The 13,677-nt window shown below is 53.6% G+C and overlaps 2 protein-coding genes across 4 annotated transcripts; both read left to right on the forward strand.

Moving 5' to 3' along the window:
- The first annotated feature begins 1,941 nt into the window (after positions 1–1,941).
- LRR1 (leucine rich repeat protein 1) lies at positions 1,942–10,022 on the forward strand. Of its 3 annotated transcripts, none has more exons than XM_053981120.1 (4): positions 1,942–2,216; positions 2,292–2,390; positions 5,721–6,414; positions 9,141–10,022. In XM_053981120.1, exons 3-4 carry the CDS (start codon positions 5,819–5,821, stop codon positions 9,391–9,393), a joined length of 849 nt encoding a protein of 282 aa, XP_053837095.1. In that variant the 5' UTR covers positions 1,942–2,216; positions 2,292–2,390; positions 5,721–5,818; the 3' UTR covers positions 9,394–10,022. The 3 variants fall into 3 exon arrangements, with proteins under 3 accessions (XP_053837095.1, XP_053837094.1, XP_053837093.1); XM_053981119.1 differs by having other exon boundaries at positions 1,942–2,209; positions 5,687–6,414; XM_053981118.1 differs by having other exon boundaries at positions 1,975–2,216; positions 5,687–6,414.
- A 1,136-nt stretch (positions 10,023–11,158) lies between these two features.
- MGAT2 (alpha-1,6-mannosyl-glycoprotein 2-beta-N-acetylglucosaminyltransferase) lies at positions 11,159–13,013 on the forward strand. Its single transcript, XM_053981692.1, is given in 2 exon segments — positions 11,159–11,772; positions 11,774–13,013. Coding segments are annotated over 2 exon segments (1,335 nt in total). The 5' UTR covers positions 11,159–11,208; the 3' UTR covers positions 12,545–13,013.
- The last annotated feature ends 664 nt before the right edge of the window (positions 13,014–13,677 follow it).

Here is a 13,677-nt window from a genome sequence, read left to right on the forward strand (position 1 = left end):
TCTGTTGATAAGGAAAGCCATAAATTCCTCTCCTCTGGAAAATTTAGGGGTTTCTGTAATTGTTATCTTTGTGCGAAGAATTCCTTGATTGTCTCATCTCTTTCTTGAGCTAGTTAAAAAGTATCTTACATAGTATAGTTTCTATTTTAACAATGTGTTAAAACCTAAAAATACATTCAACAAACTACTTGAGAGCATTAATACAGCATAACTTTCCAACATTACACATATAATATTCATTGTAACTATTGCAAAAAGCCAATCATAAAATATGCATTTTTCACAATGTTCATGGAAAACTTTATATTTTATGTCGTGCTTGGACGTGACTGTGTATTAGCTAGGCCGGAACTGGGGATTAGATGGGCGGATTTATGTAAACTTCAGTGTACAAATAATTTTCCTTTTTATTCCCTGGTGTGCTTGATTTGTGGACAATTTCCACCTTGCACCCTGCACAGAATAAACAATGTCTCCTTTCTAAACCTGTTGGTGTTTAGAGCCCCTAAGATTCAGCAACACCCTCAGCTCCTGTGTCCTCTCCCAACTCCCCGTGTCCCATCACCCCCCGTGTCCTCTCACACTCCATATCCCTTCACAACTCGTGTCCCCTCACGCCCCGTGTCCCCTCACATCCCCATGTCCCCTCACACTCCGTGTCCCCTCACGCCCCGTCTCTCCCCTCACACTCCATGTCCCCTCACGCCCCGTGTCCCCTCACGCCCTATGTCCCATCACACTCCATGTCCCCTCACGCCCCGTGTCTCCCCTCACACTCCGTGTCCCCTCACATCCATGTCCCCTCACACTCCGTGTCCCCTCACATCCATGTCCCCTCACACTCCGTGTCCCCTCACGCCCTGTGTCCCCTCACGCCCCGTGTCCCCTCACGCCCTATGTCCCATCACACTCCATGTCCCCTCACGCCCCGTGTCTCCCCTCACACTCCGTGTCCCCTCACATCCATGTCCCCTCACACTCCGTGTCCCCTCACACTCCATGTCCCCTCACGCCCCGTGTCCCCTCACGCCCCGTGTCCCCTCACACTCCATTTCCCCTCACACTCCGTGTCCCCTCACGCCCCGTGTCCTCTCACACCCCGTGTCCTCTCACGCCCCGTGTCCTCTCACGCCCCGTGTCCTCTCACGCTCCATGTCCCCTCACACTCCGTGTCCCCTCACATCCCCATGTCCCCTCACACTCCATGTCCCCTCACACTCCATTTCCCCTCACACTCCGTGTCCCCTCACGCCCCGTGTCCCCTCACGCCCCGTGTCCCCTCACGCCCTATGTCCCCTCACACTCCATGTCCCCTCACGCCCCGTGTCCCCTCACGCCCTATGTCCCCTCACACTCCATGTCCCCTCACGCCCCGTATCCCCTCACGCCCCGTGTCCCCTCACACTCCGTGTCCCCTCACACTCTGTGTCCCCTCACGCCCCGTGTCCCCTCACACTCCATTTCCCCTCACACTCCATTTCCCCTCACGCCCCGTGTCCCCTCACACTCCGTGTCCCCTCACACTCTGTGTCCCCTCACGCCCCGTGTCCCCTCACACTCCATTTCCCCTCACACTCCATGTCCCCTCACGCCCCGTGTCCCCTCACGCCCCGTGTCCCCTCACGCCCCGTATCCCCTCACGCCCCGCCGCTGCCGCCGCCTCTCTCTCCCTCTCCCCCGGGCTGTCCCAGCCGCCTCCAGCAGGAGGTGCCCGCTGCCCGCCCCGCGCGGCCGGCGCTGCGCGGAGGGCCCGCGCTCGGGCTGTCCGTGCTGCCGGTGCGGCCGCTGCCGCCGGTACCACCGGAGCCGCCGCCCTCCCTTCCCGCCCCGCGATCCCGCTCTCCGGGCGGCCCCACGCCCTTCAGCGGGCGGCGGGCGGGACGGAGCAGCGCGGCGGGCTGGCCCCGCGGCGGGCAGGCAGCACGGCGGGCGCCTGTGCGCGCACAGCGCGGGAGGCCCCCGGCGGCGCCGCCCGCCGTGCGCGGGCCGGGGCCGGTGCCGGGACCGGGATCGGGATCAGGACCGGGACCGGGACCGGGATGCGGCTGCAGTGCGAGGTGGAGGTGCTCAGCCGGCTCCTGCCCACCTGCGGGCTGCGGGGCCGCGGCCGCGCGGCGCGGGCGCTGCTGTCGCTCGGGCGCCCTCCCGGCGCTGCCGGTGCCGGGATTTACCTCATGGTGTGCACGGCGCGGGACCGCGGCGGGGCTCGGTACAAGGTGGGGACGGCGGCGGGGGCCGGGACGCGGCGGGGGTGTGCCCCGGGGCCGCCGCTGAGCCCGCTGTGCCCGCAGGTGCAGCAGAACGTGGAGCGGCTCTTCACGCGCTTCGTGGAGGAGGGCAAGGCCACGGTGCGGCTGCGGGAGCCCGCGGTGGATCTGTGCCTCAGCAAGGTGGGACCGGCACCGGGAACAGCGGCACAGCCGCGGCAAGGCGGGAAGGGACCTTAAATCCCACGGCATCCCACCCCTGCCGTGGCCGGGACACCTTCCACCGTGCCAGGCTGCTCCAGCCCCAGTGTCCATCTCGGCCTTGGGCACTGCCAGGGATCCAGGGGCAGCCGCAGCTGCTCTGGGAATTCTATTCCAGGGCCTCCCCACCCTCCCAGCCAGGAATTCCTTCCCAGTATCCCATCTCTCCCGGCCCTCTGGCAGTGGGAAGCCATTCCCTCTTTTCTGGGCTGTGTTCTAACTCTTCTGCTTCAGAAGTCCATTTTCATGCTTTGCTTCACAGCTTCTTTAGAAAAAAACCTTTTTCAGCTCTCTGATGCAGTGTTGGTCTTTGGCCTTATACTCCATGAAATTATTGTTCCTTACATTTTTTTCCATGGAAAAGAAATTGAGAACCCTCTTGTTTTCATGGACAAAACCATCACTGTGCTCACCGTGGCTTTCAAAGCACACGCAGAGCAGGGCACGGGCACCATCCCACCTTGTTTCAAATACCTCTGTATTTATTCACAGTTCCCAGAGGATTTGTAAAGTGTTTTTAACGGCGTTAAACTTACCAGAAGAATCACGTATTATCACTGAATTCTCGTGTCCTTTTCTTCTTTGCCTGTTACAGGAATCTTTTGTAGATCCATAGGAGAGAAAAAATGGGACAGGTTTTCTAAAACCTCAGAGTTCTTACCTAAAACTTTATAGTCAGGCTGTGTAAATAAAAGCAAATAATGGTGATTGCTGGTTTAGAAAATCCTTTTTCCTTTTTGTTACCTGAACCTGAGGAAAGCAGACTTAATTTTATGAACCTGTTAAAGGGTTAAATAGGAAGGGAGGACATCAAACCCAGGTTTTTTTTCTTGTTAGAAGCCAATGTGCTCTGTATTTTGCAAAAAATAAGGCTTTTGTATTAGATTCAGAATAACTTCTGCTCCCTTTACTCTGAATTTTTCTGCTGAAGAGTGAGAAACCAAAAAGTTTATCTCAAAATATTACAGGTTCCTCTTAAGTTCTCCAACTCCTGAACCCAAATTTATGATGTTTCGTCCCTTTTGCCTAGTTCTCTGCCAGATTTTTATGATTTCATCACAGAAAAGCTCCTTAACTCTCAAAGATGAGCAAAAACTTTGTGGAAAAGAGATTTCCAAACACTGGAGATGGGAATATTGGCTATGTGAAATCCCCCTGCTTGTGCTGTGCTGGATTTGCTGCACTCAGCCAGCTCAGGAGTGGAGCTGGGAAACCTCAGCAGAACTGGAGCAGAAATAACAAATCCTGGCTGTTCTCTGGGGCTTTATTTCCCTTCAGCAGGTCCGAGCCTGCTTCCCTGGATCCACCTCAGCTCCGATTTCCTCGGAGCTCTGACACTTGGGAGGCATCAACACAATTTAAATTCCTCTCCCAACATTGTCCTTGTGGCTGAGACTTCAGGCTTGGGGCAGGAAATTTCATCCTGAGCTCTTCCAAGGAATTATTTGCTTGCTTTTTTTTTTTTTTTTTTTTTTTTTTTTTTTTTTTTTTTTTTTTTTTTCTCCCAGGGTTTCTCAACAAGAGGTTTGGAGATCTTACATGGCCCTTAGGGAGGTCTGGTGGAGGGAATTGTGCTTTGTGAGCAAAGAAATCTTGCCTGTCACATCATTCTGGTGTGCAGTATTGATTTCACTTGGTCCTTACAGACCTGGAGCACTTTTTGGACTTAATTCCCATTTGAGTTATCTTGGAAATGCCACAAATCTGCCTGGAATGAGGGGAAATTCTGTAGCTAAATGTGTGTGTTAGACTGGCTGAGATAATGAGGGTTGGTGGTCTTAGAATCCCGGGCTGGTTTGGGATAGAAGGGACCTTAAATCCCATCCCATCCACCCCTTGCACTGTCCCAGGCTGCTCCAAGCCCCATCCAGCCTGGCCTGGGACATTTCCAGGGATCTGGGGGCAGCCCCAGCTGCTCTGGATAACCTTGGATACGAAGGTGTTTGTTGTGCATCTTCCCCACCTCTGGAAGGTGTCACAGCAGGACTTGTGCTTGGAATGCTTAAGGAAAATGATCATTTTAGTTTACAGATGCAGTCAATTAAGTTTGACCTTTAATGTCTTTATTTCTCCCACATTTCCATCCAGGATTATCTCCAGTATCTTTGTTTTCTTGTGCTGGGTGCTTAAAGCACATTGTGTGCTCTAGCTCTGAACCCTCTCATATTTGGTCTAAACAAACACATTTAGGAGCAAAATGTGTCCCTGGGCTTGGGCAGGTGACAGCTGGGAACACAAGGACAACCTCTGGGCTCTCAGAACTCCAAGTTAATTATTTTCTTTTCCTTCTATGGTTGCAATGTGGTTTTCATTTTAGAATTCACTTTTTTAGCTCAGTGCCTGTCAGCTGCACATCAGCTCGTGCAGAGACTTGCTGGAAAATCTAGAAGATACATACTTGGTCACAAATGTTCACAGAAGTGAATCAAGTCGGTGCAACAGATGCATCAGAGCTTTCTGGGTCTTTATTTAAAATACAGATCACTTGATACTCTGATATTGAGAGTCAGTGGGAGCCTTCAGTGGCTTCCCACTGCCAGAGGGCAGGGATGGATGGGAGATTGGGAATTGGGAATTCCTGGCAGCTGTGGCTGCCCCTGGATCCCTGGCAGTGCCCAAGGCCAGGCTGGACACTGGGGCTTGGAGCAGCCTGGGACAGTGGGAGGTGTCCCTGCCTTGGGCAGGGAGTTGACGAGGATGGGATTTAGGATCCCTTCCAACCCAAACTGTCCTGGGATTCTACTGGCAAAATATTGTATCCCAACTGAAGCATTAATTGGTCTTTGCAAAGAATTTGCCTCTTGTCTGCTGCTGGCACAGCCAGAACTGCGTGTGGTCACTTCACCGTCCTCGAAGCTTCACCTTCCTTTTGCTGAATTCAACCCCAGCTTCCATCCTTTTCTTTCCTAGAAACTTCCAGGAATTATTGCCTCAGAGCTCTGATTTCCCCATGTGTGTTTGTAACAGTCCTTTATCCTGGTGGATTTTAGGGAGCTCCCAGTGCATCAGGGCTTTTTCCTGTACTTCATTTCCAGCTGTGGATTCGGTGCTTTGTTCCTTCCCTGGGTGCTGCAGCACAGTTTGACCGGGATTGTTCGTAACAGAGCTGTTCCCCCTCCCATCGCACTGCCCTGCTGAGTGGCACACACAAAACAGCTCAGAGAGTGTTAGTAACCAGGATAATGAACTTTTAACTCCAGCCTTGTGTTCCCCTGCAGGCAAATGTGATCAATTTAAAGACTTTCCTTTCAGCCGTGAGACTGGCTCACCAAGGCAACGACACCGGAGTCCTCCCTCTCTCACCTCTGGTCCCAGCAAAGAACTCCGACGTGGAGAAACCCAAAACCAAAATGATCATCACTTCCAGGAGGGATTATCCCCTCACCAAGAGCTTCCCTTTCTCCCTGGAGCACCTGCAGACCTCGTACTGCAAGCTGGCCAGGATCGACAGCAGGGTGCTGTGCCTGAAGAAGCTGCGCAAGCTGGACCTGAGCCACAACCACATCAAGCAGCTGCCGGCCACGCTGGGGGACCTGGTGTGCCTGCAGGAGCTCGACCTGCACGACAACCACCTGGAGGCCTTCAGCGGGGCCCTGTGCAGCTCCGGCCTGCAGAAATCCCTGCAGCTGCTGGACCTGAGCCAGAACCAGATCCAGGCGCTGCCCATCGAGTTCTGCCAGCTGCGGGGCCTGGTGCAGCTGCGGCTGGACGACAACGCCCTGCTGCGCCTGCCCTGCCGCATCGGGCAGCTGAGCCGCCTGCGCTTCCTGTCGGCCGCGCGCAACAAGCTGCCCTTCCTGCCCTGCGACTTCAGGAAACTCTCCCTGGAGAACCTGGATCTCTTCGGGAATCCTTTTGAGCAGCCCAACCCGCTGGTTCCCAACATCCAGCTGAAGATCCCCTTGACTCTGCTGGAGTGCGCTGCCAGGGCCACCGTCAATCACAGGTAAGGGCGGTGAGGGCACACCTGGCACTGCTCCTTCACACCTGCCCTCCCTCCCCTGGTCCCTTCCTTTCCCCTCAGTGCCTGCTTTCTCACCTATTAACTTCATAAGATTAAAATTCTTTTGAATTCTCCTTGTCAAGTCATCAGGATAAGGCAGGGAATTGGTGCCTTTGGAAGCATTTAAGGAAAGGCAGAGATTGAAGTGTTTTCATCCACCAAAGCGGGATGAACAGAATATTTTTGGCCAACTTTGGGAAAGGAGAATCAATTCTACAACCCTGAGGCACTTCTTCTGCAGGCTTTCCCCTGCCATAGGTTTTCCTTAAGCTCCTCATATCCCTTGGTGGTGGAGTGAGGGTGTTCTGACTTATTCAGAGAAGCCCAGCTCTGAGGTAATTTAAAAAATATGATTTCACCAAGTAAACACCACCTTCCCAGGCCGCTGTTTGTTATCAGCTCCCTCCTCTTCCCCCACACCACTTCCACCCCTGATCCTTCAGAAGCCTCCAGGTAGCAGCAGCTGCTGCTCCCACCCTGCTCTGGGTGGGAAGGGAGCACAAAGACAGAAATTTGGCACAGAAAGGGAGGAGAGAGAGGCTGGAAGTGTCCCTAATCTTCATCCTGTGCCCGTTCCTGCCTTGAGGGTGGGCAGTGCCCCATGAACCCGGGGTAATTGTGCAGAAGTTTGCACCAAAGGCATCCACGGGCACACCCTGAAGGGAGCTGAGCCACCACATGTTCTGGGCCAAATCACCTGCTGCTGACCTCGCTGATTTTATAATTAAACCCCACGTGTCTCCTTTCCCAACTTTATATAAATTGCAGTGGGTTTGATGTAAATATTAAGGCTTCTTTCTACCTCTAAAAACCCCTCAGCACTGGTCAGGTTTCAGTTACTGTAAAAACCTTGAGAAAGGGATGAAACAGAGGGAGAAGGTGCAAAAATAATGTTTGGAAACCTGTCTTCATTCTGGGAAAGTACCAGAGTTCTTGATTATGCTTTTCCCAGAAAAAAAGAGTGTTCTGAAATTAAGGTGGTGAAAAAAAACCCCAGAAGACTCTTAGCTGTGTGAGTGATGGTGTGTGGAAAGACTTGGGAATGTGTAGGTGGAGGCAGGATGTGAGTCAGTGGGATCTGTGCTGAGTTTGGAGTGCCAGCTGGGCACTGCTGAGACCCACACTTCAGCCACCTGACAGAATTCCTCTGGGGAATTATTTCTTTTGTACCCCAAGCTCGACACTGCTCCGCTGTAAGTTCCAAAAGGAGCAATTCCCCTTCCCAACTCTGGATGTCATTGCTGACACGGTGGATGGAGAGAGCTGTGGAGCAGGAGAACTTTTCATTTTGTGCCTGCAGGGCAGTGCTGCTGCAAAAGGCTCGGTTTATCTCCTGCTTTCTCCGAGTTGTTTTTTAACACTGCTGCTCCTCGGTGTAAGAGGGAGGAGTAAATCGTGGGTGCTGTGTCAGGCCAGAGTGAGACACAGAATGTGAGGGAAGAACAGAACATGCTCAGTTGTCTCATTATTCTTAATCTTCTTTTAATTCTCTAATTCTCATTACTCTTAATCTTTCTAATTCCCTAACTGGCTGTGGCCCAGGCTGCCAGGATTGCTGTGAGCTCCCTGTTGGAGTGTCTCCCAGAGTTCATGTCCTTAGGGACTGCCTTGGGAAGTGGCATTTCATTCCTAAAAATCTCAGGAATTGGCATTTCAGTCCTAAAATGGGAAATTTCATTCCTAACATCTCAGGAAGTGGCATCTCAGTCCCAAATCTCTGGTTTTCCCTGTCTGTGTGATGCCTGGAGAGGCTCCCTGGAGCAGAGGCTGGACAGAGTTAAAGAATAAAGCAGGGATTTATTAAAAGCCCTCCCAGGACACACCTTGGGCAGTGCAGAAGCCCGGCCATGGATCAAGATGGACTCAGAGTCACAAGTTTCCACACTTTTATAAGCTTTGGTCCCTTTCCACCCTGGGGTTCAGTGCCCAATCCCAGCTCCAAGTGCTGCAGTCCCACCCTGCCAGGCTGCTCTCCTCCATTCCCTGCTGGTTGCACTTTTGGGGCTGGAGCTGCAGCGCTGTCCTTGGTTCTGGGCTGGAGAAGGATTGCTGTGTGTGCCTGGGCTGTGAGGAGAGCTGCTGGCCCCGTGTGTGCAGTTCAGAGTCACACACCAGAGCAGTGCAGAGCCTGGCAAACATGAGAGCTCAAACTGAAGGCATCATGTGCCCGGGAATGGCTGGTGCCTGTGTCCTGTCCCTGCCTTTGAGTGATGTGACATTGACATTCTCTGGACAGAGAGACACAATTCTGTCTCTCACGAGAAGCACAGAGAGAAGAGAAAACAATCTTTATCTCTGCCCCTTTGTTTTCCCCGTGTGGAATGTGGTGTGGAGATTGTTCACCTGCAGTGATTGCTGGGTTGGATCCTGGTGAAGGTTGTTTGGGGTCAGTGCCCAGTGGGATCCATCTGTGTTGGACTCTCAGCAGAGTCACGAGTTTGTAGTTAGTTAGACGGGTAAGTAAGAATTGAGTATGTAGAACAGGATGGTGTGTCTTTAAATAGTATATTAATGTACTATAGTATAGTTTAATAAAGCTATCCTTCAGCCTTCTGACCTGGAGCCAGACATCAGCATTTCTTCCCTGAGCCGGGGTTCGCCGCACCTTTTCTACAGAGTGACGCAGAGAACCCTGTGCTGAACTCACCCTCTCTCCTCTCGTCCCACAGAATCCCTTACGGCTGCCACCTCCTCCCTTCCCACCTCTGTAAGGACCTGGAAGTGGCCAAAACGTGCCGCTGTGGGAGCGCCTGCCTGAGCAGCTTCATCCAGATCACGGTGACCATGAACCTGCACCACGTGGCCCACACCGTGGTGCTCGTGGACAACATGGGGGGCACGGAGGCTCCTGTCCTCTGCTACTTCTGCTCCCTGCACTGCTACTCCCAGTTCCTGGACAGGCACCTCCAGAGCAACGGGTGACACGGGCCAAGCCCTGCCTCACCCTCACGGGGTGTGTGGGGATGGAGGAGCCTGCAGGCGCCCGCCGCTCGTCACCCGCCGTGTCACCTGCGGAGACAAATCCCTCTGGGAGTGAGGGGACACGGCCTGGCCTGGCTCTTCTCCCCCTCTGGAATCTCCTCTGGTTGGAACACGAAGCAATGTTGAGCTGGAGAGAACCTTCCTTAGGACGTGTTTCCCTTCTCCTGTGACCGGGGCGTGCTCGGGGCTTTCTGTGCTTTGCGGGGTGAGCGGGGTTCCCAAATTCCAAGGGAATTTATCCCAGACTTACCCGGGTGAGCTCCGGGCTCCGCCAGGGCCAGGACTGCACTCCACTCTTCCCAGGGGAGGAGAAACCACATCCAGACCGGTTATGCAATCCCAGGTGCTTCTTTTTTTAAAGGTTCTGTTACAACATTCCCCCTCGGAGCAGGGACCAGCATTGCTGGGTTTTTACCAGAGCAAACGTTTGGTTTTGGGGTTTCTCTCTTTGTGATACCAGAAATGTCTTTTTTCTAAATACGTGCCTCAAACTTTGTTTCTTAATCCTCCTGTTTTAACGATTCTTGAATTTGTTTCACTGTGTTGACTTATTAAATTTTGAAACCTTCTGTGGACGCGTGCACTGTGTTTTGTCTGAGGGGTTTTCCATCCAGTGTATTCCAGGAATTAACTGCTGGTATTTTTCTGGGGAAGACACCAAAATGTTGAGCGTATCCACAAATTCTTTTATTTCCTGTCTTGTCAGCTGCTCCCTGACTGGGAGATGGGAACAGCAGGGAACAAATACTTGAGATTCTAGAATTCATTAATCTGATTTTTTTAAAATTCTTACCATTCAAGAAGGGGTTCATAATCCTAATCTTTCAAATCTAGAATTCTTTTATTTTGAGAGGTTTATAGGGATCCCATTCCCTGGAACTTGTGATGGCTTGGAGCACACAGAAGTGGCACTGAGTGCCAGCTGGGGGAGGTTTAGTTTGGATTTTGGGAAAATTTCTTCATGGAAAGGGGGGCTTGGCACAGGGCACTGATGGAGTCCCCATCCCTGCAGCGATCTAGGACGGTTTTATTATCTTGTTCTTGCGATTCTGGAATTATTTTACTCTTACATTAATGTTGAAAACTTTGGAGTCATTTTATACTTGCGATTAATTAATCTGAATTTTTTAATTCTTACCATTCAAGAAGGGGTTCATAATCGTAATCTTTCAACTCTAGAATTATTTTATTTTATTCTGTCAATCTTAGAATTTTTTTCTTTCCACCTTAGAATGATTTTATTTTCCAATCCTACAATAATTTTACCTTATTCCTGCATTTCTAGAATGATTTCTCACCTTATTCGTGTCATTGCAGAATGCTTTTTAACGTGCTGTTTTTCAAACCTAGTATTCACTTATTTTTTATGTTACTCCCGCGGATCCCGGCTGCTTTCCGTGTGTTTTCCTTGCATTCCCAGAGTTATTTTCCCTTTTTTTTTTCCCCAGTCCCGAAGGACTTCGCGGATTTCCCGCCCTCCCCCCTCACGCCTTGGCCCCGCCCCCTCTCGGCACCGCCCAATCAGAGCGCGGTGCGGCGGCGGCGGCTGCGCGGCCCCCCGGCGCGGCGGAAGCGCCGCGGAGTTGATTGACGGCTCCCCCGACCAATGGCGGCGCCGCGGCTGCCGCAGCGGCGGCCAATGGGGAGCGGCGACGTGTGCGCGCGGGGCGGCGGCGGCGCGGGCGCGCTGGCAGCGGGAGCGGCGGCGGCGGCGGCGGCGGGAGCGGCGGAGCGGGGCCGCCGCCGCCGGGGACGATGCGGCTGCGCGTCTACAAGCGCAAGGTGCTGCTGCTGGCGCTGGCGCTGGCGCTCTGCGCCCTGGCGCTCTGGGGCACCGGCGGCGGCGGGCGGCGGCGGCAGCAGCAGCTGCAGCAGCAGCAGCAGCAGCGGGGCGGTCCCGGTAGCACCGGGGAGCCGCCGCGGGTCAGCGAGCCCCCGCCGCCGGTAGCGCGCCGCCCCTCCGCCAACGCGTCGGCCGCCGTGGCGGCGGAGGTGCTGTCCGAGAACGCGACGCTGAGTTACCGCTCGCTCGTGTACCGCCTGAACTTCGACCAGCCGGTGCGGAACGCCGGGCGCTTCCCGGCGCGGCCCGACGTGGTGCTCGTGGTGCAGGTGCACGACCGCGCCGAGCACCTGCGGCTGCTGCTCGAGTCGCTGCGGCGGGCGGCGGGCGTGGAGAACGTGCTGCTGGTGCTGAGCCACGACCTGTGGGCCGAGGAGCTGAACCGGCTGGCGGCCCGCGTGGACTTCTGCCCGGTGCTGCAGGTGTTCTTCCCGTTCAGCATCCAGCTGTACCCGCGCGAGTTCCCGGGCCACGACCCCCCGCGACTGCCCCCGCGACGTGGGCAAGGCGGCGGCGCTGCGGCTGGGCTGCATCAACGCCGAGTTCCCCGACTCGTTCGGGCACTACCGCGAGGCGCGCTTCGCGCAGACCAAGCACCACTGGTGGTGGAAGCTGCACTTCGTGTGGGAGCGCGTGCGGGCGCTGCGGGAGCACGCGGGGCCCGTGCTCTTCCTGGAGGAGGATCACTACCTGGCGCCCGACTTCTACCACGTCCTCAAGCAGCTCTGGGCGCTGCGCCAGCGCGAGTGCCCCGAGTGCCAGCTCGTGTCGCTGGGCACCTACAGCCCCGTGCGGGGCGGCTTCGCCGGGCGCGCCGACAAGGTGGAGATGAAGACGTGGAAGTCCACGGAGCACAACATGGGCATGGCCTTCGGCAGAGACACCTACCAGAAGCTCATCGAGTGCACGGACGCCTTCTGCACCTACGATGACTACAACTGGGACTGGACTCTGCAGCACTTGACTGTCTCTTGTCTTCCAAAGTTCTGGAAAGTGCTGGTTCCCGAAATCCCCAGGATTTTTCACACGGGGGACTGTGGCATGCACCACAAGAAATCCTGCAGACCGTCCACCCAGAGTGCCAAAATCGATTCTCTCTTGAACAGCAACCAACAGTACCTGTTTCCCGAGGCGATGAGTGTCAGTAAAAGGTACTCCATGGCTCCCCTGTCCCCTCACGTCAAGAACGGAGGGTGGGGAGACATCAGGGACCACGAACTCTGTAAGAGCTACCGCAGACTCCAGTGAGGATCCTCCTCGCAGCGCCTTTTCTCCTTGAGTTGTTCCATTGTGTCTTTTCCAGGCACACACGTGTATAAACAGCATTTATGAGTTGGTTTCTGCTTTAATATGAATAAACATTCTTGTTAAAGGTGTCCCAAAATAGTAATCTCTCATGTTTGGCAACCACGTTTTGGAAACGGGTGACGCGCTGCAGCCCCTACGCAAAAAGTGACCTGCTGCTGTGTTTGCTGGGAGGAGGAGGAGGAGGAGGAGAACACTTTTAAGTGCATCTTTTTTGGTGCTTCAAAGCTCTGGTGGTGCCTGGGGTCCCACCCGGGGTCATTTCACGCCCGATCCCCGAGTCCCGGTTCGGTTGCGCTGTGTCGATGAATATATGAAGGAAAAAAAAATAAATTTCATTGTTTTTACTACGATGTAGATAAATATATGATTTTTTTAGTTCTGCCAAAATAAAAATTCCATTGTTTTGTAAGCCTAGAGAAGTTCTTGATTGTCAGCAAAAAGATGATGTCACCTTGTGTTCCTAAAAAGTCAGGAGGGGGAGGAGGGGGGAGTTCCTCTTTAATCCCAAGGGCTGGACACGTGCCATCACTCCTTCTAGCAGTGTGCATTTAACTTCATTAAGTTTTTAATGATACTTATTAATTGAGGCAGAAAAGAGTAGCAAATTGGTGGCACAACACCTCTTTTGTTTGGAATTTTTTTTTAAAAAGTTGTTTCAAGTTAGCTGTGTGAAAACTGCTGCCGTGTGGTGGGAAGGGGCTGAGCTGGGGCCACGGAGCCACCTGTGAATGCTCCAGCAGCTTTAGTGCCACTCCTGTGTGAGCTCAGCTGTGGCAGAAGCACCTCAGCAGCTTTTGTAGAACACAGAAGTATGTCCGAGAAAGAAAACGCTGCTTTTTCTTTTCCCAGGGGTTATTTAAGCACAATTTTGCAAGGTAATTGCTCCGTGTTCTGTTCCACTGGGTCGGGGCTGGTGCTGGAGCTGTGCTGGTGCCTCACCCTCAGAGGCCTCTCCCAAAAAAGCTGACGGGGTTAAGCTGAGCCCAGCAAAGCTCCGGCAGGATGTGCCACCAGGCAGGGTAGGGCAGGTGTTTTGGGCAGCTGTGGCTCCTGCTGAACTCTGAAACCACACA

Source organism: Vidua macroura, chromosome 6, assembly GCF_024509145.1.
Source record: "Vidua macroura isolate BioBank_ID:100142 chromosome 6, ASM2450914v1, whole genome shotgun sequence".
Taxonomy (NCBI): Eukaryota; Metazoa; Chordata; class Aves; order Passeriformes; family Viduidae; genus Vidua; species Vidua macroura.

Excerpts from the sequence above, each read along its gene's own strand:
- LRR1 (XM_053981118.1), top strand. The coding sequence starts at position 2,040 with ATGCGGCTGCAGTGCGAGGTGGAGGTGCTCAGCCGGCTCCTGCCCACC. Across the intron at positions 2,391-5,686 it reads TGGATCTGTGCCTCAGCAAG|GCAAATGTGATCAATTTAAA; the intron begins GTGGGACCGGCA and ends GTTCCCCTGCAG. Across the intron at positions 6,415-9,140 it reads AGGGCCACCGTCAATCACAG|AATCCCTTACGGCTGCCACC; the intron begins GTAAGGGCGGTG and ends CTCGTCCCACAG.